This window comes from Thermobia domestica, chromosome 2 (assembly GCF_964235325.1).
Source record: "Thermobia domestica chromosome 2, izTheDome1.hap1.1, whole genome shotgun sequence".
NCBI classification, from domain to species: domain Eukaryota; kingdom Metazoa; phylum Arthropoda; class Insecta; order Zygentoma; family Lepismatidae; genus Thermobia; species Thermobia domestica.
This window is the reverse complement of record NC_137455.1, coordinates 282,852,898-282,877,227: the sequence shown is the minus strand read 5'-3', so window position 1 is coordinate 282,877,227 and position 24,330 is coordinate 282,852,898. Positions and strand designations below refer to the sequence as shown.

At 36.5% G+C, this 24,330-nt stretch overlaps 1 protein-coding gene across 1 annotated transcript in view; it reads left to right on the top strand.

Annotated features, from left to right (window-relative positions):
- Window positions 1-1,170: 1,170 nt before the first annotated feature.
- LOC145679443 (sodium channel protein Nach-like) overlaps window positions 1,171-24,330 on the top strand; it is a 46,816-nt gene continuing 23,656 nt past the window's right edge. The window contains exons 1-3 of the mRNA XM_081750024.1: window positions 1,171-1,314; window positions 4,002-4,147; window positions 17,808-17,919. Coding sequence (XP_081606150.1) covers window positions 1,171-1,314; window positions 4,002-4,147; window positions 17,808-17,919 — 402 coding nt within the window. The remainder of the gene's footprint in view (window positions 1,315-4,001; window positions 4,148-17,807; window positions 17,920-24,330) is intronic.

The window sequence follows — 24,330 nt, the reverse complement described above, 5'->3', positions numbered from 1 at the left end:
GAGGACTTCCGAAGGGTTCAATGTAGCCACATAAAGTCGCAGGATACGATTTGCTGTGGTTAACCATCGTGTATGAGACATAGCACCAAGGTGTAAGGTAGCAATTTGTGGAGAGCACTCATCCTTTATTGCTGCTTAGGAAATCAACCAAAGATACTTCTGATCAGTATTAAGCTCTTCCACATGTACTGCAGAAACGTCACTATCTATAAAAGTAAAACTAACAACTGGCAAGTTTTTGCATATTTCCAGTAATTTCCCAACAGTACCTCTAGACGAATTTCGCCCCTTAGATGTACCATCTACATGCTTTATAAGATGATGCAAAAGTAGCTCATTAACATGTAAAAGACACACGCACCACTGTAGTGGCCTATTGAGAGCTGTTTCCAGTCAACGAAATATCTCATTAGTGTACACTTGTATTGGTGTTTGTTCCATCGCAGCCTAAAACACAGAGGCCATCAGTAGAAATGTTTTTTGTAGTTCAAGCTCCGCAAGTAAACACTGGGCTATATGCTATGCCCTTCCAGAAAGAGGAGTGACGTGGCCAATATAACTTCCCTCAGGCTGCCTTTCTATTGCTACGTGCTCCTCCATAATTGTTTCGGTGTATCAGCGACCTCAGTCTCTTTCTGCATAGAGTTTGATCTTTACGACCATCAGAGTACAAGCCTGTAAGAACCTTTCCTTTGGCCATTAGCACTTCCTTTTGTCGTATCTTTCCCATTTCTCGCCGGATTTTCTAGCGGTCTATCACCTGAACAGCATTCTCTGGACCAATTATTCCAAACGGTTGCAACGTAGCTGTTGCTATCGAGGCAGTTGCACGATCAGATGTTCCAAATCGGTCTGCCATTATAACGAGAGGTCTAAGATCATGTCGTTGTTGCTTGCCTCTTTTTTCTCTAATATCCTGTTGTTTCGCAAGGCAATCATCAACACTTGACTCATCGCCATCAGATGATGTCTGGAGTTCATTAGAAGTACTCGTTTGTGATTTGTGAGAACACTGTTGGCGGGTGGTCTCTCGTGATTTCCTTTTAGCGCGTGCGATTAGTTTTAAAGTCTGCTCGTAGTCCAACCCCCTATTCTCCCAACTCGTGTTGTTCTCTGATCTTGCAGAAATGTCCATTCCTTCCCTGGCACTTTCTTAATTCACATGAGCACATGGAAAGTTCACGACATTTACAGGAACATATATCAAACAACTTAGCACAATCTTGTTTAAGGTGTATATCATTTTTATGGAAACTAGCAGAAGATTTCTTCTTCTTCCCAGATTTAACAAACTTCTTGTACTTTCCATGCAAGGCAAGTAAAAGTTAAACTATACGTTCTAACAACATAATAGGGATTGAAGGCTTGTCCCAAACAGATTTCACACACTGAGCAACGCTTCTCGCCACCTTCTTTACAGATGTATCATACCCTTTCTCCCACTTTTCAAGCTCTATAAAATGAAAATAATGCTTCATTACATATGATTTTGTGAGGAACTGTACATCTGAAAGCTCAGCTGAATGTTCAAACACGGGATAAGTCGTTCTTGATATTGTTCTTATCTTCGAAAAGTTTCAATATTGGTATAAAATACAGATGTCACACACACTACATGAAGTTTTATTTATAGTACTCAAATAAACTATTTGACACTTAACAACTGCGTTAAGTTTAATTTGCAGTACACAAACAAACTGTTTATACACTGAGAAAAATCCGTTCTCCGGACAGCGGTATATTGTACAAATATACGGTATCCTCTTGCTTACGATAGAAATCAATACGGAGCATACGTTATCCGTATGATACATAGGCACTGCCGTTTGATGTTACATCATGCCGTTGCAGGATGTATGACATCTAACAGTTTTCCGTATATCACATGTATATACTTATGTTACCTTCGTCAGCTATATGCTATATACGTCCATTTGTATGTGAGATCCTGACCGCCTACATTGTTTCATACAGAAAGTACGTATAGATGGAACACTTATACAGAAAGTATTATAAAACATGCGTTTTCAGTTATACGTCTGGTGTACGTTAAGTCCAAAAACTACAGGAATTACGCATGTAACCTATCTTTTTAAGTATGCCACCTACAATTTTTTTTTCTCAGTGTACACTTACCAAATACGTACAACGAAGTAAACACTGAAACGCAATGTTAAGAGCGCAAAATAACCTCGAAAAGATGGTCTTCCACATTCGAACAAAGTTATCGAATACTATGTCTTTTAATACTGCTATCAGTTGGACTAGTCCAAATTGAATTCTTGCGCAGGGGAGGAAGGTAAGCTGTATAACGCAGTACGAGTAAAAGAAAAAAGTGTTGAAGGAAAAGTTATGAACAATGGACACATTTATCGGCATATTAATTCAATGCTAGAACCTTATATGAAAACACAAGTTCAGTATATGATACGCAATACTTTGTTTTGCTAAAATGGGCTATTTTATGGGTCCAAGTCTGCCTAAATTACCCAGAAATTATTTCTTAAATTTTATAGACTTCTTAATGTAAGAAATACAGGTAATACTTTTGTTCATTTACCGTAGAAACAGAAGAAGTAGTGTGTACACTGGGTTTGCATACCCTATAAAGACACAAAATCTTTTTTGGCGATACGCCACCGGAAGATATTCGATTTCAGCGACGAAATTTTTATAATATTTTATCAATATCAATTGGCAAATTTTCCGCACTATTGCGTTTTTGATATATAAAAAAGTTATATATATATATATATATATATATATATATATATATATATATATATATATATATATATATATATATACGGAAGTTCTAAAAATGGCGTGCACGGACAACAAAGCGCTATTATTCAGGTAAAAATAAAGCAAAAATTCTATATAATGTTATAATATTCCATGTAAATAAGCTGCAATACAGTAAAAACATTAAAAGATTAAGTTACATCTTCCATCCAAAACATTAATTTTTGATAACTTATTTCCATTCATGGGTACATGGCAAACCCCTCAAATTTGTAGATGTATGTACCATAGTTCTATACAACATCTGCCAATATTTATTTATTTATTTATTTATTTTTGGATAATTATCAAATTTAAGGATGTGAGACAGCCGTACTGAAATTTGAGAGGTGAACTATGATACCACTGCCCTATTAAAGGGAAAGGGCCAATGCGTTTATCCACGGGATCATATTTCATAACAAACCAGATCTTAGAGGGTAAATTAAGACAACATTTTCCAAATTATTTCTTTTGACAATGTTTTTCCCACCCAAGGGAATGAGATGGGCCGTTTAACTCTTCAGAGATACCTACTCTGTTCTCAAGGACCTCTTACCAAATACATATATCTTTTATAGTTTAATTTAGCATCCGCATTAGCAGTGAGGCTACATGAGAAGTGGATTGACATTAGATTCGATCCACACGAGCTTCTGACGCGAATTGAACTCGTGTCTAATATTTATTTCTGACAATTTCCAAATTTAAGGGGTAGGACAAACGTATCCTTATCAAATTAAAAGGGTGATTGAAGGTATTATTCTAAAATTTATTTTGACAATTAATCCTCTCTGGTCCAGGACAAGACACCCGTAACTTTTTGCTGACTAATCAGTGAGAGTTCAGGAAATAGTTTAGCTACCATAATCAACTATAAGCATAATAATCACTCCAGAGGTTGCGATCATTGTTTATGTTAGTTCATAATAATTGTTCTGAAATTGATTTTTATATAGTTAAATATATACATAATATTGCTCCACGCAAGTTTTCTTAAGTATCCTACCGACATCAATATTAAATTCCAATTAAACTAATTTTAAGCTTTTACCGCCAGTTCAACTTGTACCTACAATTTTATTATTGATATTCAGGACTTCTATTTAATATTTCTACTTATAAACTCAATAAGTAAATGAATAAAAGTATTTGTACTGATTTAATATTAGAAAAATTTATGTTTCTTATAACTTATGTTTTACTTATTTTTTCAGGTAATGCCAGACTGCAGAGAGTTATTCCTGTCCTGTTTCTTTAGGGGTTATATTGTGGATTGCTGCGAGTGGTTCAAAGTGCAGAAAACGGAGGAAGGCTTTTGTTACTCCTTCAACTCAAGAACAGCAGAGAATTCAGTTTCACAGTATGCTGAGATTTATATATTTCTGCTACTATAGAAGGAATTTTCATAAAATGAATTATGTTCTTAGTTGCATTACCAGTCATCTGGATACATCAGATTAACTAATCATTTAATGACAACAATCCTATTAAGTTGATTTGTTTCAACAGACTTACAAAGATACAAAACGTAATTTTCTACGCTATTGAAGTTAGTAATTTATAGCAGAAAATATGGTAATTTCCACATTCAGGTTTAGTTTATCAATAATTCGTATCATTATTTCAGCAAAATCAAATGCTAAAAACGATTGTTCTCTTCCATTATTGATAGGAGCGTTTCAGTTGTTAATGAAATTCTCCGTACGACACTGATGATGCAATGTGAAAAATAATTTCTTAAATTTAAGAAACCGTTTTTTTATCTGTGCACCAAGACTATATTTTCTTAGAAATGAGATTTGGCAAAAATCATTCATAAGGAAAGTAACAGTATATTTTCTCGTTTCTCTTTACACGACCTAATCTACTTTTCATTTCTCATTAATGAGAGTCTCAAACTCTTGTTTCTAAGGAAAGATATTCTCGGTATACAGATAAGAAATGGTTTCTCAGATTTAAGAAAGTATTTTTAACAGTGTGTATTCACTGCTAGTATCTATGTCTTATTGACATATCGTCCCTTTGTTTGCAAAGTGTCGTATCTAAAAAAAAAAAAAAATCTATTTTTGAGTTAAGACCAGCCCCGAATTCCCCTTTAGAAACTCTATAGTTCTCTTTAATAACCGTATCTAAATTACTAAATGTAACTGTGGAATAAGCAATTTGATGTTCATCGTATCTCAATTGTAGAGAATTAAATTTTTCTCGAACTGCCGTAACTCAAGATACATCAGTTTGCAAGAAAATGTAAGATAAATTTCTATTGTTCACATAGAGTCGTATCTCAATCGACTTTCTATTTCTGTGTGTGTGTGTGTGTGTGTGTGTTAGGGATGACCAGAACGGTTCCAGGTGAAACCGGTGTTTGGCTCTGAACGGATTCGGTTCCGGACCAGGTCTGGAACCGGTTTCCAAGATCCGGTCCGGAACCGGGTTTTCAGATATAGGTCTGAAACCGATCCTCAAGATCCGATTCCGAAACCGTATCTAGAAAAACCGGTTACTCGCGGAACCGGTTCCGCAGGAACCGGAACTTTGTAGCCATCCCTACGCTAAACCCGAGTTGCTGGCAGGCTGTGAACAGTGTGTTAGATGAAATAGTGGTAGCGACAGGCAGGCGCCCAGACGGCGGCCCTTGTCTCATTTGGCTAAACAAACTGGGCAACTGGCAAAATCATTGGCTGAACAGGCAAACTGGCAAACTCATTTGACTAAATACCAACTGGTGGACCAAAATGTTTTTTGGAGGACACAAGCGGGTCTGAGCGAGGAGGGCACAAGCGCGTGGCCCTCTTTACAGTTTTGAAGGTGAACTTTGTGCCTCCTTTACGGGTGTTTGGGGCTTTCGTATCCGGTTCTGGAACCGGGTTTTCGGGTCCAGGTCTGGAACCGGTTCCTAAGATCCGGTTCTGAAACCGGTTCCGGAACCGGGTCTCCAAGAACCGGTTCCTCTCGGAATCGGTTCCGTCGGAACCGAAACTTTGTGGCCAGTCCTAATATAGAGGGTGTCCGGAAAATAGGGACGAATATTAAAGTGCTATAAAACTAATATAAAATACATGGAATTTTTTAATAAACACATTGAGTAACTTCTCCTATTTATGTATACATACACATTAGGTGATTTTCTCACATTTACGTATGAAAAATTGTATCCGGCATATGACCACCCAAGGCTGCACGACAATGAGCAATGCGTTCATTGAAATTTGCGATGACACGTTCACAAACATCTGGTGTGATGCCGTTAATAACCCTCTTAATTTCATCCTTCAGTAGTTGTATTGTCTGTAGTTTGTTTCACTTTAGGTTTCACAAATCCCCACAAAAAAAGTCACAAGGGGTAAGATCGCATGATCTGGCAGGCCATTTTTTATTTCCTCGCAAAGAGATAATTTTTTGAGGAAACTCAGCAGACCAAGTGTTTCACGGGATGTGTGACAGGTAGCACCATCTTGCTGAAACCAAAAGTAGTCATTTTCAATTTCCATTTCATCCAAAACTGGGAGAAACCAATCTGAAAGCATGTGTCTATAACGGTCGCCGTTCACAGTGACGCCAGCTTCCTCATCGTCTTCAAAAAAGTACGGGCTAATCACTCCTTCTGCCCAGAACCCACACCACACAGTCGTGCGTTCAGGATGCATCTGTTCTTCCACAGTCACTTACGGATTTTCTGTACCCCAAATTCTGCAGTTCTTCTTATTGACGTACCCACTGAGATGGAAGTGTGCCTCATCAGAGAAAATTATTCTTGCCGTGAAGTTCTCGTTCTCCGCTTGTCGAGCCAATACCCATTGAGCAAATTGATGTCTCTTTCCATGATCTGTAGGCTTCAACTCTTGTGTAAGTTGAATCTTGTATGCATATACACTTTATCTCCTTCACATATCCATGTTTTCGCTCTACGTATTGAAATTTTGTTTGAAATTCAGTTTTATGTCACGATTATACCCGCGAAATACCTTCCTTGAATGTACACTATGAACAGCCAGGGATTTATTTGTAGCCAGGGAAGCCTGGGAATTTCCCCCCTTCTAAGTTTTGGTTTCCCTGTCTCTAGGTTTAATTCAATCTTCCCATCCTGGGAAGATATTTTCCACCTTTCTTAGGCTATACAATCTGTTTTAAAATACAATAATTCAACTCCATATTTTAGTAACAATTCTTTACTTTTTTAGTATGTTTATTGTCGCGAGCTATGCTGGTCTTGTTTATAGAATTGTTTCCCGAAGAAAAATCTTGCAGCTGATACCACTGATTATCATACTTCATCTGAGTAGCACAGTAATAATAATAATAATAATAATAATAATAATAATAATAATAATAATAATAATAATAATAATAATAATAATAATAATAATAATAAATAAACATTTTCAGTTATCAATGAGCAGTCACTGCAGGTGTGAATTTGTAGTCCCTTCGTTGACAAGCACCTTAAAAAGAACATAAGGAAATGGATATTAGACTATATTTTAATTAAGGAAAAGCTCCTGACGATTAAAAGACAAGTAATTCCGATGCACAAAGAAAGAGGCTTACGTGTTAATTGTGAATGAAATTCGTGTTAAAAAGACAACTGTGATATTTAGAACTGCCTGTGTTATTGCCCAAAATCGTCTGTCGTTTACCGTGCATCTTATTAAATAGTAAGTAATAAATGGAATGAACCTCGAACAAGTTCTCTACTCTAATGTTACGTGTTCAATATTGACTTTGTAGCTACAGAAATGAACGAAAAATGACCCAGTATCTTGCGAATTCCGATGAACCCTTCGGGCTAATGATGGACGAATCCTCCACTGTGTCTCTTAAATCTGTTCTCATTGTGTATATCCGTACTGTAGTTAATCAGGGTGTAGCAATATATTTTTAGGTTTATTTGAGTTATAGGTAACAACAGGTAGAGAGGTTTGTGATTCCGTAGTTAAAATATGTGAAAGTATGAATCTTTCCAAAATGATATTACGGGAAAGACTTATAGCAGTTTGTGTTGATGGCACAAATAGCATGCAAGGCGAAGTAAATGGTGCTGTTTCTTTACTCCAACGAGAATTAGACACCAATTTATTCGTGTTTCACTGCATGGGTCATAAGCTGGAACTGGCTGTTCACAACGTTGTAAGTGCGATTTCATTTTCAAAGCCTTGTAGAGCGATTGCACAGTGTCCCCGAAGAACAGGAAAGAAATCTAATTAATGTCACGAGAACTAAGTATTCGCTTCTACAATATTACTAAAGTTCTTGATGTACGGTGGTTACGCTGTTCATACCGTTCAGTAGAAGCATTGCGGAAGTCCCACACTGCGCTAGTGGAACACTTTCGAGAAGGTTCTACAAATGTGCAGAGAAGCTTTCAGCAGCGTGCAATATTTTCAGATCTTTCCGCAAAACTCACTAAGTGGAATTTTGTTTATAAAATGTCCATGATCCGAGGTGCGCTGAAACCTCTACATATCCTTAGCCTATTTCTACAAGAAAGATCTGTATTCCTTGTACAGGTAATAAGCAAAATTGAAAAACTGTAAATGTTCTGGAAACGTTGAAAGAAAAAAGCGGCATGTTCATGGAACAATTACGTCAGTTTGAAGAAACTGGTCAGTTTTGTAGAGACTCACTGGCAAAACCCTTGGACAATTCTCATGAGAAGCACCAGAAAATAAGATTGCAAGGGTCTAGCAAATAACATACGCTCGAAACATTCAGTGGGGCCGAGGTTTTGTTACAATCCAATTGGCGAGAAGAATTGTCTGGAAGAAAGTTAAACGGTGACAAAGAAGTAATGCAAATTTCAAAAATAAAATAAAATAAAAGAATTAAAATTTTCCTCTGAAGATTCACCCTAAATTCTGCTCAGGAACTTCGAGAGCATAAGATGAAACCTAATATTTGCCCAAATCTACAAAATCTTAACATGGAAATCAGTGTTCTTCCAGTTTCTTCTGCAGAGTGTGAGAGAGGCTTTTCCAGCCTAAACTTCTAACATATTGATACTAGGAACCATTTATCTGTAAAAACACTCGAATTTATTCTTTTCATAAACGTTAATGGACCAGCTGGATAAAAAATGGACATCATGACATCATGCTGCTACCAACAAACCAACTGGGAAAAAGACGGTATCCGATGTAAAACAACCTCATATTGCTACACTATTCTAAAGTGAGATACGGTGTGAAAGTATTGTTAATTTCTAAAGACAGTGTTAGATAACATGCCGTAAATCATGCTTCAGCTTAACCTTGTTTTTGTTCAATTCTGGATTCATTTTAATGCCAGTGTGTTTTGTTGGCCAAAAGTTTACTTTCAGCAGAACATTGATAAGTGCACACACCCCTGAATATAATTTTACTAAGTACAAGGAGCAAAATGGTACTAAAACTTATTTATGATAATGAGGAATGACATTTAGTAGCGTCTTTCCCCTTCTATTTAATAAAATTAGGCTCAAGTATATGTGCACCTATCACTGTTCTGCCCAGAGTAAACTCTTACCTTTTGTTGTATTTATTGTTCAGGCGGGGAATTTGGTCTTTAAGGACCAAATTAGAACAGACTAAAGAATTACTTGTCATAGCAAAACCCTTTTACGTAGGAGTGTGACACTTGTTATGACAAGGTGTGCAGATTGCAATGCAACTACAGGGATCTTACTGGGTGCTCTACACTTGTCCTTAGCAGTAGGACAAAGAGTAGTAAGATAACTAACGCATGCAATCTAATCTACCTATCAAAATCTTATCTAACGTACCTATCCGTATTTGTCATAAAATTGTTCTTAAAATGTTTAAAAACTGATGAACTTGGGGTCTCCTATCAAACGAGTACCATAATTTCAAAGTAGGTAGGTTTAAAAATAACGTTGTTCCAACCCAAATAAAGTTGTTCTGTTATACGGAACACAATCTTGCATAAATATTCCCCCCTTCTACAAAATCTACAAATAAATCACTGTGAACAGCAATAAGGTTTCGCCAATTCCGGGATTGAAATAATAACGTATTAAACATCAATTCTTTGAGAGACTGACGTGGCACAATTTTCAGTAGTCTCGACTCATCGTATGGAAGAAATCAAGGTCCAAATTTACAGCCTCAACTCATAGGTTCACTCACAATTTCGTAGTATCTTTCCAAAAGAAACCATGCAAATTCTATGAATATTTCATGTTTCGCTCTACCATATCGCAATGATTGCAATTGTACTAGTCTTGAACGTTCCACTTGCGGTGCAAAAAATTATTACGAAGTCATGATACATGATTATTTTATTCTGAATTGGTCCATACTAAGCTATTCCTCTCCTGGAATGTTTTATGTACTGCGTATAGTTTCATTCGATCATCTACTTGGAACAATTCTCAGCTTTTGAGTCAAGTCATGCTAATAGCTTTTAGCAATAATTTGTAATATCTGATCTGAGAATTTCCAGAATGTACGCAGATCACTTGGTTTAAAATGACTATAATCCACAGGCAAAGATCTTCCATCTACATTAAATCTATTGCTAGTCGTAAAAATAAGCACAGTCTCATAATTAACCATAGGGCTTTTCACTGTAGTATATCTCCCATCGGCATTCTCCAGCACCTATTTGGATACTGCACCTTTCCATTAAAAGTGAAATTAGGAAAATCACACAAATATTGCAGTACATGTCGTGTGGGCACAAACATCTGGTAAAAACTAGATAGTGTACAGTATTTGCAGTCGTATATCAGGAATAAACCTGACATTATCGTTCTCATTGGATCCACTACTTTGATTATCATACAACAAAATATCTTGGTTGAAGATTTTGCATAACGAAATTTTCTGCGTCGTACGGGAATTAATGTTGGGTTCCCATCCATCTCACCAACCAAAGTTACATTCAAATTATGAATGTTCCCCTCCAATATTTAAAAAAAAAAAAAAATATTTTCACATCATTCATGAATCGTTAATACTTCCTCATGATTATCCAAAAGTACTGTTCACTTACTCTGAGCCTACTTCCAATTCTGCTTTAAACTTTCAATATAATTTACAATCGCATACACTTGAACATTAGATATTTTAACCTTATGTGATTCCGCAGCTAATTCATCTACTCTGTTATCTGTTTCGCAACAGCACGTACAATAATGGTCAATGCATTGTTAATCAAAATTATTTCGGCACATACATTTTGATATTTGCGTATTCAATTTAGTAAACTGATTCGATAAGTCATTTTTACATCAGCAAATTGCTTTGATAAAACAACTTTTATTCTTGTACATTAGCAATTTGTCTTAATAAATCTGATTTTGTTCCACTGATTTCCTCGTTAATGTCAGAACGTTCATTAGGCCTAATAACTTCATGTTGTACGTTAGCAAATCTCTTTATCAATTTTGGAATAAAATGCTGAAAAATTTGTCCACACCTCACTCTACGTATTCGATTCAGAATATATATAAGCATAATTCGGAATTATTCTGTGAGAGCACTTCGATCACCAATTGGGTTTTGATGATATCGACGCACACTAGTACCAACATTCAGAAACATATTGCTATTATTACTTACAACTAAATTGGATCCTACGTTCCTAGATTTAATTCTCCCTTGTCATGAGATTCTAATTCAACAACAAAATTAATTGCTGAATTCTCTTCACTTTTATCACTATTATTGCTAATTTCCTTAATTTTGCTAATTTTACATTTACATAACCACACCATCTTTCCTAACCGGTATGCTTTATAAACTTCACTGGAAGTCCTTCAGCAACTACCGTGGCAGTATGAAGCACAAGAGTCGCAAATAGCACAGAATCTTCACTCTTTTCTGTGCAACATTTAAGTCATTTCTGGCTCCCACTTTTCGTCGTACATACCGTTATTTAAAATAAGTTCGGCAATAAATTAAAAACCATAAAATCGACATTAATTATTGATAACACCGCGCTCAGATAATGATCTTTGCATTAGAAGTTCCTTCCTACTCGACACAAGAAATAAAGTTGCACCCAGGCTCGCACCACAATGCTTAACATTCATGTCTTGAAAAGAAAAACCTTCTTTTACTAATATAACTGCCATGAGCACCATATGTGGTGCTCAGCTTACTTCTCTGTGGGGACATGAGCACCATGTATGATGTTCATGCTTGATATCACAAATTACTAACGTATTCAGGTTCTTGAGCATCATATATGATGCTCATTGTCACAAATTACTGTGAAACCATGAGCATGACATATGGTGCTCGGTTCCCATTGGTACATTTTCGGGAGAAGCAAAATATCTCAACAAAAATGTGACGTGACTATCCATAATCGAACCAAAGGTAAGAAGAAATTTATGGCCTCCTGGGACCAGTACCCTCAAACCACCTTGGCAGTCAACCTGTTAATGTTAAAAGGCTTCATCAGAAAGGAACAATGAAAAGTGTTTTGGTCAATGAAAAAGCCAATTTATGTAGTTATAAAACGTTGGCCTAATTCCGTATCTTCAGTCTTTGGATACTTTTCAGGTCACAACGTAACTCAAAGCAATACAATAGCATATTAAATGTTCATATATATATATATATATATATATATATATATATATATATATATATATATATATATATATATATATTAATTAGCTTTGCTCCTGAGTTTATCTATATGAATACATAACCGTTTGTCATTGATCACACAAGTAAAACTTTCTGAAATAAATTTCGACATACAAAGTTGTTAACAAGAAAAGAAAATACTAATGTCATCCATGCGTCTACAAAATTACTTACACCGTGCATCTGCTTACAAAAGCTATTGATCCACTCATTTCTAAATCAAATTCTGTGTTTTCAACTGAATTCCATTTAGTACAAGTACATTCAATATACTCAATTATCATTCATAAATGATACTTTATTTACTCACTAAAGAAAACATTTTGCTTTTTAGCACAGAACAACTTAACCGAGGAAACTACGGGCCATCGCATATGCTAAATTTATTACAGTATCTAAATAAGGGATGGAAGACAAACTAACCTAACGTGATAGGAACTTCTGTCCATTGAAACGAAAATATTAGAACAAACATAACCAGTTATTGGTATTTGTAAAATATATAATTGATTATATATGAATGTTTCTCTTCCAGAATAAATAATTCAAATTGATATTTGATAAGAAACGTCTATATTTGTGTATTATCCAGAGTTTCTGTGTTCCACGCAAATGAATCAAATATTTTCTTTAAGCCGACTTAAAATGCACTACATTACAAGTATTATTAGAAACAGCGATTTTTAAAATGCATTTCCTAAAGGCTTAGCATTATTATATGAAACTAAATATTCCATGGAGTATCTAAACACTTAATTATGTAGGTAAATAACAGCCATCTGTATTCCGCGAAAGGAAAGAAGGGAATAATTTGCACATTGCTCGTAGTAGAAATTTCCTTGCTGTCACAAAATATTCATATAACCGTATCCGTGATGCATGGTGCACACGACTAAAACTTCCGAATTCGTAAAATCTAGGTTTACTTGGAATTTTGGAGAACGCTGCAAACTGTCACTATACTGCTTACGGTTCTTGATATTCTTCTTAAAATTTGCTACGACTTTCAACATTATGGGATTGCTAATTGTAATGTAAGTGTTGTGTTATTAAACCAATAACGCAGATACATTCTGGTGAGGAACACGTGATATATATTTACTATGATGGTTTCCCCCACACCAAATACAATAGGTCAAGTCTGTCTAATAGAAAAAAATAACACCTATTAATTGATTATTATTCGGAACGTTTCAACAACGATACTAGTTAATGCAATTACTTAAATAGTAAAATCCTGTACGTACATTTTCTGTTGGATCACGTACAACATATGGTCGAACTAATCCGTCTAATGCCAACACAAAGTTACTAAGTTTCAACCAACATTAATTGCTAATATTTTTCAGTTAACTAATCAAGATCTCTTCCATACAGACAAATGAACTATTTAGTATCACAAAATTGTAGAAATATTATCTACCCATTTTACTTGGTGTTCCTTACGAAGAAGAGTTGTTACCGTACGATATATACCGTGCGAAATTGAAACTTATGTATGTCATATGTACTTTTTTATTTCTGGGCAAAGTATCAATAAATTTCCATCTTCCACGTTGTGAATAACTGTTTCCATTAATCGAAAACAAACATATTGTTATGTTGTCAGAAATTCAGTGATTCCATCATTACTTTATACCATCAAATTATACTGAGCAGATCGATATTAGAAAAGTTTTGCTCTCTACGCATATCCAGTGGAACGTTTGGAAGTTAATTGTTTCTCGTTTAATATTTTACTTCCTTTGTTTCATTCATTAATTCATTGTTTTGTTTCGTTCTTTCTTTCTTCAAATACTGAAGCACAAATTTCGTTTCTTGATAACTTGATTTTTAAGAATCACATATGATTAAGTGACTCCTCACTAGAATGGATTTTGCCAATAACAAGGAAAAGACAGACTAAAAGTTGACAATATTATATCTACTGATGACACATTATGTTTACTTTCTGCTCGTAGAGAGTTTTGTTATCGTGGATTATACATATAGTGCTAAATCCCATATATATTACTATTTCAACGAAAATTCCCTTTATCCCATTCCGAATAATTAATGCCAAAAATTCCCTCAAAATGGTATTTTCCCACGGGTTGGCATCACTATTCTGACCTGGTTATGGATGACGAGGACGGAAACCATGAAAATTGCCACCAGAGAGCAATACCATATAACATTACGTAGAAAGAGGTATATTATAAATAGATCAAGTAACAAAAGTTCACAAATCAATCTCAATATATTTGCCCAAAATATTAAAGAAAAATCACAATATAATAAATTGAATTTACATCACACCTAGATAAGAATAATAACATAAGAATGAACATCATATGTTACACAATGCAAGTTTTCAATCCAACTGACCAAATCTATACATAAAATCTAAAATCTAATAGCGTAACTTATAATGGCTGGTGAACTTTTCAACATCTTGACAAATATAAATATTCGTTATTTTACTGTCAACAAAATAGTCCTCTGCTTTCACGAAAGCTTCTATTCAATACTTAACACGTTGAAAAGACTGAATAACTCATTTAATTAATAACAATTGGGACTTAGCAAAAAGATTATAGTCTTTCCAATCAAAAGCCTCTTCAAAATACGCATATAAAAGTAAATTTTACATAATATGGAAAGTTTTGTATACTATGCACGGTCTGAAGGTAATTGTACTGCCACCTAGCGACTTAAGCCGAATTACTATGGATTTGTAGTAAAACAAGACAATGGTTCTATCATAAAATATTACTATAGTCTTATTAGAGTCGGTGTGGTAGTAATGTGGTGGATAAAGTGTGACCTATGATTCAATTCCCCTGTAGGGTATGCTGTCTGCAATGCAATAAACAGTAGCTTCTTCTTCCTAATGAGGCTGGGCGTTAAGCCACTGCAACTCTATCATTGATAAGAAAGTAATTATTTTACAAACTACTTGGTGACCATTCGCTAATATAACGCTACTAGTTCTTACAACCTTTCGTCAACCTTATTTAAAAATTGTAACATGGAATAAGAAACTAAATATGTAATGATAATGACTGTTTATTTATATAAGCTATACATACAACAAAAGGAAATCTATTGGTCACTACTGCTTATTTTCATATTTAGTAAATGTGCTAGGCCAGGGTCAAACTCTTAATGTTGAATGTAAGTCAATACCAGACTCTGTGTGTCATAAAAGTTAGTTCAACAGAGATAAATTAAATAATAAAAATTCTGTCTGACTTATAAAGAAGATCATCATATTAACAAGGTGATTTGAAATAATACGCTAGCCATACGATAAGCCTTGAGCTATATCGCTTACAACTGCCTTAAGAGTGAATGTATTATTTTATGCACTAAATTCCATTACTAGCTACTTACATGTTTCAGCCTCGTCTTGGAAGTCAGCTTCTCGTTTGATTTTCATGTCACGCGATAACAATTTTAATCGCGCACTAATTATAGGCACTGTAGTTCACTGGATGCATCACGTCTTCCTCTTCCAAGCCTAGAGCAGTGACCAAGTTGCAGCCCACAGCGAATCTCTTTGTGTGGCTACGGAGTCGAGATCGAACTTTGGATCTCTAAGGATAACATCAGTGGTAGCCCACAGCAAACCTCTTTGCGTGGCTATATAGAACTGGATGGATCTCAGGAACTCTGAGGTAGGCAACAGTCACGGCCCACAACAAACCTCTTTGCGTGGCTTAAGGAACTGAACGGAACTGGATTGAACTCAGGACCTGTATCTTCCGAAATCTCGAGATATGGAATGAAGAATCAATTTGCGGGGCCTGTTGACCAAGAATTCGTCGGAGAACCTGCACCTTGGCCTACCATCCGAGAACGACCCTCGTGACCTCAAAACCCGAAGTTTAAATACTATTTGCTGTTCTTGATTTTCAGGTCACGACTACTTTCTGTGACTAAATTTTATTTGGGAAATTAATTTTTAGCTTGTGTTCCGTGTCTTAATGCAGCCACGGAAACTTTTCCAATGGTTTCTTGTTGACTTGTAGGAAAACACAGGTTTATTTTGTTTAATATTGGAATTAAAGTTTATATATTTTCTTTTCATTCTCCCAGTGTATATTGTCCTGAAACTTGGTGATCATTACAATAGGGACTGGAGTACTATGGATTGTAAATATTAGCATAAATATGTGAAAGAAATTAGTAGACCCTATCTTTGACCATCATTTGTAAAATATTTCTATTTTTTCATATTCACTGTTCACAATTATTAAAATAATATTCTCATTTACAAAAATGATTTTTTCACGTTAGGTTGTTCTAAATAAGTAATGTTATAAAATTCATAAGGTCTTCATAGTCCTTATTTTAGCATTTTGAAATATGTTACTTATTTTTGCACAATCTTCTTCTTCTTTCTTGCTAATAAAAAGATAATAATTTTTGATGAAGTTATAATTGTGTTAATATTGATTGTTAATGAGTTACTATTGTTAATATTTAAAGCCACACACAGTTCACAAACTCAATCTTCATATAATCTTGTAATCTTTAGTCCCGAGACAAACTTATTGTCATATAGGAACAAACTGAGTTTAAAAAAAAAAATGCCTTGGGCGGCAAGACGCTAATAGTGCCGATAAAACACACAAATAAGTACTGTGTGTTCCTATTCTATTCCGTGGTTATTTCTTATCCAGACTATTTACAAATTCCTTTCCAAAGCACGTACGTATGGGTTCTCGTGAGTATTAACATAAAATGCATAAATGCCTACTGCATCTAAATAAGATTATGAAGCTGATCCCAAACAAATTAATTAAAATGTATAAAATCATGGAAAATAATTGTAGTATTACTTCTTTTAGATACTCGAACTGATTATTTAAAGTAGATTCTACCGAGTACTTTAAAATTGTTTGATTTAGAAAGAATACTTTTAATACATATATTAAATGGGAAATACCAAAGGGCTCAAGGGCGTCCATCAGGGGGGCAAGGTGGGGTGCTTACCCCCCCTAGAAGAAATTGTACTTCGGAATATCGAAAACCCAATAGAATTTTTAGAATAGTTACAGCAAAATCTGAAACTATATTTGAAATGTCGCTTTTTCTTGCCTCCCTTGGAAACCACAACATGGGCGCCCTTGCAAAGGGTTTATTTAATATTAAACATGCAGCCCCGGACTATATTTATGATGCACATGCTAAACGTGAAATTAATGTATTGAAAATATTGTTTAAAAAAAAACTAGTGCTGAAAAAAAAGGAAAAAAGATCCGTACAAAATCGTTAGATAGGAAGATGAGGGAAATAATATATTATTTTATGTGGGATATGTTAGTGTTTTTCAACTGAATCTTTAATTTATTGTTTTATCATATAGACGTAATAGGGCATATTCCTTTACTTGAAACAAAGCTCCAAATTGAATTATATATGTATTATTTATTGCAGAGATTCACTGAGACTGGTAAATGGAATAGGACCTAGCAGCGCATTAGAAGTGTTTTTTCGCAAAATGGGAGACGAATATTTGGAGGAAGATGACCGCTTTCGAGGAGTAACGGTATGTTGTATGGAGATTGGAACATTTCTTCTATTTTTTTAAATATATTCTGATATTATTATGATCAGAGTATCTTTCACAAATCAAAAACAAAATTTTAACGAAAACGGACCTATTTAAAGAAAAATATACATAAGAGATTTTCATTCATGGAGAGTAGTATAATAATCAACAAACAAGATTGACAATTCAGAAACGCCTATAATTCTTTCGAGGAAAGGCAAAGAACGATACACACACACCTTTATGCACATCAGGGACGTACGCAGGGGGTGGGTCGTGGGGGTCCAGACCCCCATTAAATCCAGACTTTTCCAGCACGTAAGATTTTTTTTTTTTTGGAGGGGTGCTGTTTCCATAATTGACAGAAAAATCGTATTTTTCGTATTTAATATGTGTTTTCCGTGTTTGGAGTGCATAATTCTGAATTTTTATCTTAATCCAAGAACTGTTACTAGGCTATATCCCAGGAACATTCTTTTCTCTAGCTCACGACCCCCCAAAAACGTACCCCCTCCCCTTGGGTTTCAAAGATTTTTTGTCGTTCCACACTGCATACACTAAAACCTAGGCGTTATTGACGGAAAAAGGTTTCGTAATCAACTTGCGATCATTCGTCGGCTCCCTTTTGTCTAGACGACAGACAGATTGTTGAAAAACGGCGCCAAGATATACACCACGTTGTCGCGTGAAACGAATATTTCAATTTCGAATTGATCTTCGTGTTAGAAGGTGGTGTTCCGCTGTGTCTGTGTATACCGTACGTGAAAAATATTTCTGCGTGATATGTTGACGTTTGTGTTAAACGAACATGCCTAGAACTTGCAACAATTTGACAGATTCATTCTGCTACATATGTTGGGAAGTGATTTTCAAGGGACAAAGTAGGCCATTGTCCCGTTCCTGAAGACAGCCTACCATCTGTACTTCGGGTGTAAAATCGGCGACCAGGATCGCGTTTGGGCTCTGAAACAAAGTTGTAACTCGTGTTCGCGTACTCTCACATGATAGTTAAAAGGTACACATAAATCGATGCCGTTCGCCGTACCTATGGTTTGGCGCGAGCTCCGTGATCATGTTTCAGACTGTTACTTCTGCCTGAGTAATATAAAAGGTTTCTCAAAAAACATGAAGCATAAAATACAGTATTCTAACTTGGATTCCGCAAGGAGACCTGTGAAACATGATGTTTGTCTGCCTGTACCCGTACCACCAGACTCATACACCCTGTGCACTGTTTCATCCGATGAAGAACCTGCTGCTTATGAGGATATTGCACAATCTTCGAGTACACAGTCAGATCCCAATTACGCTCCAGTGCCTGACACTAATGAACCACATGTAATAAGTCAGGAAGAGCTGAATGATCCGATCAGAGACTTAAATCTTCCCAAGTCTAAGGCCCTGTTGCTCCCATCACGACTTCAACAATGGAATCTACTAAACCAAGATGTGAATATATCGATGTATAGGAAAAGAGAGGTGAGCCTAGTTCCTAATTTTACAAAGGATGGTGATTTGGTGTATTGCAGTGACATTCCATCGCTTATGGGACAACTGAAGTTGAACTACAACACTGGAGATTGGAGGCTATTCGTAGATTCCTCTAGGATAAGTCTCAAGGTAGTGTTACTACACAATGGCAATGAAAAGCCAGCCATCCCTATTGCTCATGCTGTACATATGAAAAAAACATACGAGAACATGCGAAGCCTATTGCAGAAAATAAAGTACGAACAGTTCCAGTGGTCTGTATGCGCTGCTTCTGTATGCGAAGGTTATTGCCATCCTCACCGGTTTACAAGGAGGTTACACAAAGCACTGCTGCTTCTTGTGTCATTGGCATAGTCAAGCCAAAGATCAGTACACCATCACAAAATGGCCGCCAAGAAAGCAACTGGTCCCAGGGGAGAAGAGCGTGGCTAATGAACGTCTTGTGGATAAGGAGAAAATATTCTTACCACCCGTTCATATCAAATTAGGGCCCATGAAGGTTTTCGTCAAGGCTCTGAACCGGGATGGTGAAGCATTTAATCATCTCAGAAAACTATTCCCAAGACTCAGCGAGACCAAGGTGAAAGAAGGTGTTTATAAGGGACCTCAAATCAGAGACATTTTCAAGGATACTACATTTTCTTCTAAGCTTAATGAAGTGGAAAATGAGGCTTGGGAGGTCTTTCGAGAAGTGTGTAGTAACTTCCTAGTGAATCATAAGTCACCTGATTACAAAGACATTGTGGGCAGGTTAATTACTTCATTTCGCAACATGGGATGTAATATGTCCCTAAAGTTACACTTCCTGCATTGCCACCTGGGCTTCTTCCCTGAAATGTACAGCTATGGGGAGGTCTCTGACGAACACGGGGGAAGGTTTCACCAGCAAATAGCTACCATGGAGAGGCACTACAGTGGTAAATGGAGTGTGAATATGTTGGCAGACTTCTGTTGGAATGTGACACGCGAGACACCCTGTAGTAACTACAAGAGGAGTAGGAAAACCAAGTGACACGTAAGTGTTAAACTTTAACTTTTTATGCAATTTTATTTGCATAATTTATATTGATATTTAAATTATAACGTGCAAATTATTATGGGTGGAGAATAGCATCTTTGGGCGGATATTGAAACACCCCCTCCTCCCTGAAAACTGGTACGTCCTGGAGAAAAACGGGTTATGGATTCGAACTCAGGAGCTCAAAACCTATAGGAATCACCTATTTTCGTTCGTGGGAGCGAAAAAAAAGTTTCATTTTGCCGACCAATGATAATCAATCAAAAATTAATGTGATTTGAAATAAAAATTAATATAGATTACTTATTACTACGTACTATTTATAATACAGTAATTAATTGTTATCTGCATTATGCTGTATATTAAACCATAAATGACACTAGCTGAAATACTCGTTCTTCGCTCGGGAAGAATAGGTTTATGGGGAATATTGAAAACCCTCCTCGTTATGGTACGCATCTCAATAAAACTATAATGATGATAATAATCCATAAAATACTCTACTTTTGGTTTAATTTTTTAAACTCCCTATCACCATAGAATAATCGATAAGACACGATAAAAAATCCACCCTGAGATAGATACTGTGGTGTAAATTAAAATCCAGGTTAAACCACGAAAATTAATCCGACATAGGTTAGCTTAGCTAGTAGTGCTAAGCGGAAATCAGAACACGTGTTTAAAATTATATGTTTCACTACAACTGAGTGTATTGTGGCTGCCCGATTTGTTAGTGTGCTTGAAGAAAGCAGCACAATAAGCAATTTTAATAAGGCCGACCTCAACCGAACTAATGCTCGTTCCTTTTCGGAAAATGGCCAAAAGGAGCCGAAACATACATACATACAGATGGTGATCAGAAAAATGGAAACACCTGTAGTTGGCAACACGTCAGATATATGTGTTAGCAGTGGTGTCGTGGCGCCCGCAGCGCCGGACCGCTGGTGGTGGTGTGTTAGGTCGGTCTCCATACTACGTCAGAAGCAGTGGAACAGCAGTGTCCAGTGGCTGCATCAGACGGAGGTAGTGTAAAATGGGAGACCTCTCAGATTTTCAAAGAGGGCAAATTGTTGGTGCGCGGTCATGTGGAGTGAGTGTGACGGCAGTGGCTACTGTGTTAGGTGTGTCGCGTGGGACAGTGTCGAAGGTTATGACGGCCTACACAACACACGGGAAAACCACATCGGGGAAACGGAACAGTGGGCGGAAGAAAATCATGAGTGACAGGTCACGCCGGGTATTAAAGCGCATTGTCACGCAGAACCGTCGTGCCACTGCGGAGCAAGTGACGGAGGAACTCAACACCTCCCCCACCCTGTTTCGACAAGCACAGTCCGCCGCGAATTACATGACATGAACTTACGGGGTCGTGTTGCACGGGCCAAACAACTCATCAGGGACCATAACGCTTTCGCACGCCGCAAATGGTGCCGCGACCATGCAACTTGGACCGTTGAGGACTGGAAACGTGTGATATGGTCGGATGAGTCATCCTTCACCCTATTCCCAACCACGGGCCGTGTTTATGTGTGGAGAACGCCCAAAGAAGCTTATGATCTGCAGTGTCTCCGCCCAACTGTGAAACATGGCGGCGGCTCGGTGATGCTGTGGGTCGCAATATCATGGTTTTCATTTTGTCCTATGGTCACACTTAGCGGACGATTATGTCGCAATTTTAGAAGATCACTTGCATCCTATGGTCCGGATGTTGTTCCCGGACAATGACGCCATCTTCTAGGATGATAATGCACCCATTCACACAGCTGGCGTTGTTGCAGCGTGGTTTGAGGAACATCGGGATGAAGTTCAACACCTCCCCTGGCCCGCCCAATCCCCAGATCTCAACATAATTGAACATCTGTGGTCCGTCTTGGAAACACGACTCCGGCGACGATTTCCACCTCCATCCTCTCTCACAGAACTGACCGATGCCCTGCACGAGGAATGGTGTAAAATTCCACTTGCTACCATTCACGACCTCTATGCCTCCATCCCACGTCGCATCAAGGCTGTTCTGAAGACGAAAGGTGGCCCGACACTATATTAATCTGGTAAGTTGCAATTTCGTTCAGGTGTTTCCATTTTTCTGATCACCATCTGTATATGCGACTTGGAATTCTCCCAATGAAAAACTTACACGAACAATGGCTATATACGGTTTCAAATCCCAGTTTCAAAAATTACTTTCTTAGGAATACGAAATACCAAACGCAACAAATAAATAATTGAAATTGTCTCCAATTAAGTAACACAAGTTACGCAAACAATTTAACATTAACTATTTTTACGGTATCAAACAAAGTACCACGCAAATACGATACAATACGTGTTAATTTTTTTTTTTTTAAGCGAACGCCTTCAAATCACCATTCATTCAGATATCAGATAGTCTTCTATCGAGCACCAATAAATTCAAGAAACAACTTAAATGGCTAATATAACTTTTTTTTCTTATTCCGCAAAACCAGTCTACTGTTGTTATAGTCCACCACTGATGACATTTCCCTAAAAAAATAGAGTACCCAACAAGCAATCACAAGGTAATTCGGGAACCACTTTAAATTTAACACGTTTGAACCATCCAGAGAAGTTCGGAGTGAGCAAAATCTCATTATTTCAAGTATAAGAGGTAAGGAGAGGAGCGCGAATGTTTTCTTGCACTGTCTCTTTTTTGATAACGCGCCACCCCACATCGTTTAACTAAGTCATGGATGATAAGTTATATGACCGTCTACTATCCACACAAACACTGACACGTACATTTTTGATAACCACTTTCACAAAGGTTGCAAGGAACCACCGTAACTCGTTTAACAAAATTAGACGACGATTGGAGTCCGACAGCAATACCCGACCGAACCTTCTGCCATCATCATCAAATTTCAAATATCTATTTTTCTTTTATAAGAATTCTTTTAGATGCCTTAGGTACTGCAATAGCATTACTAGTAACTGTCATAGAAGTATTAAGACTATTGGATTTCGCTCTGACTTTTTTAATATACTCCAACTGATCCCGATAAACCTTCGAATACTCTTTCGTTATTTTTCTAAGTTCCGACAAACTATTTGGTACGCATGTTTCAAACATTTTAAATTTTACGGAAGGGCTGATACCATGAAGCAAGTTATTCGCAATCTGAAATTCACTACAATTGAATTGAACACCAATGAAGTATAATAGACGCAGTCAATATATTGATCTACTGATTCATTTAATCTTTGTTTACAAAACAATTTCTCGGCCAACATCGAATGTTATACCTTTTTTTTTTTTTTAATAGAAATTCTTGATTTAAACAAGAACCAAGGTGCATATGAATGTATGGCTCGTTGAACTTCATTAAGGAAATCACATTCCACGTTTCACTAATAATGTGCAATACAGCATATTCATAGGGTAACTAGTACTTTTCTTAATACATTCAATGGCTAGCAAAACTTCAAATATGATTAAACTAGTTTTACCATCTACATTCCGAAAACACTTCAACTTAGATTCTAATAACTCAGGTTTTTTTTTTTTTTTAAATAAACTTATTGTATAAATGAGCTGGATTTGAACTCGGCACCGTAAGAGCTGCCTTAATATCAGATTTGTTTCCTGCCACCAACCAAACAATTAATTCCAATCTCTTCGTTGTCTGGAGGCGGCTTAATACCTTAACTATTTACCTCTAATGGCCTTGACACTCTCCAACAATATAACCCAACGGTCGTTGCATTTTTAATTGCTGGCACACTTTGATAATGATCTCCTGCGTGCTGATACTTATTTTCCATACTTCTGTTCTCAGTCAAAATAGAACTATTCTGCGATAGATTAAATTTAACTTGCCGATGAGATATTGAATTATCCTCAATTTTCCGTCTCTCAAGTTCATGTTTTTCAAACAGAG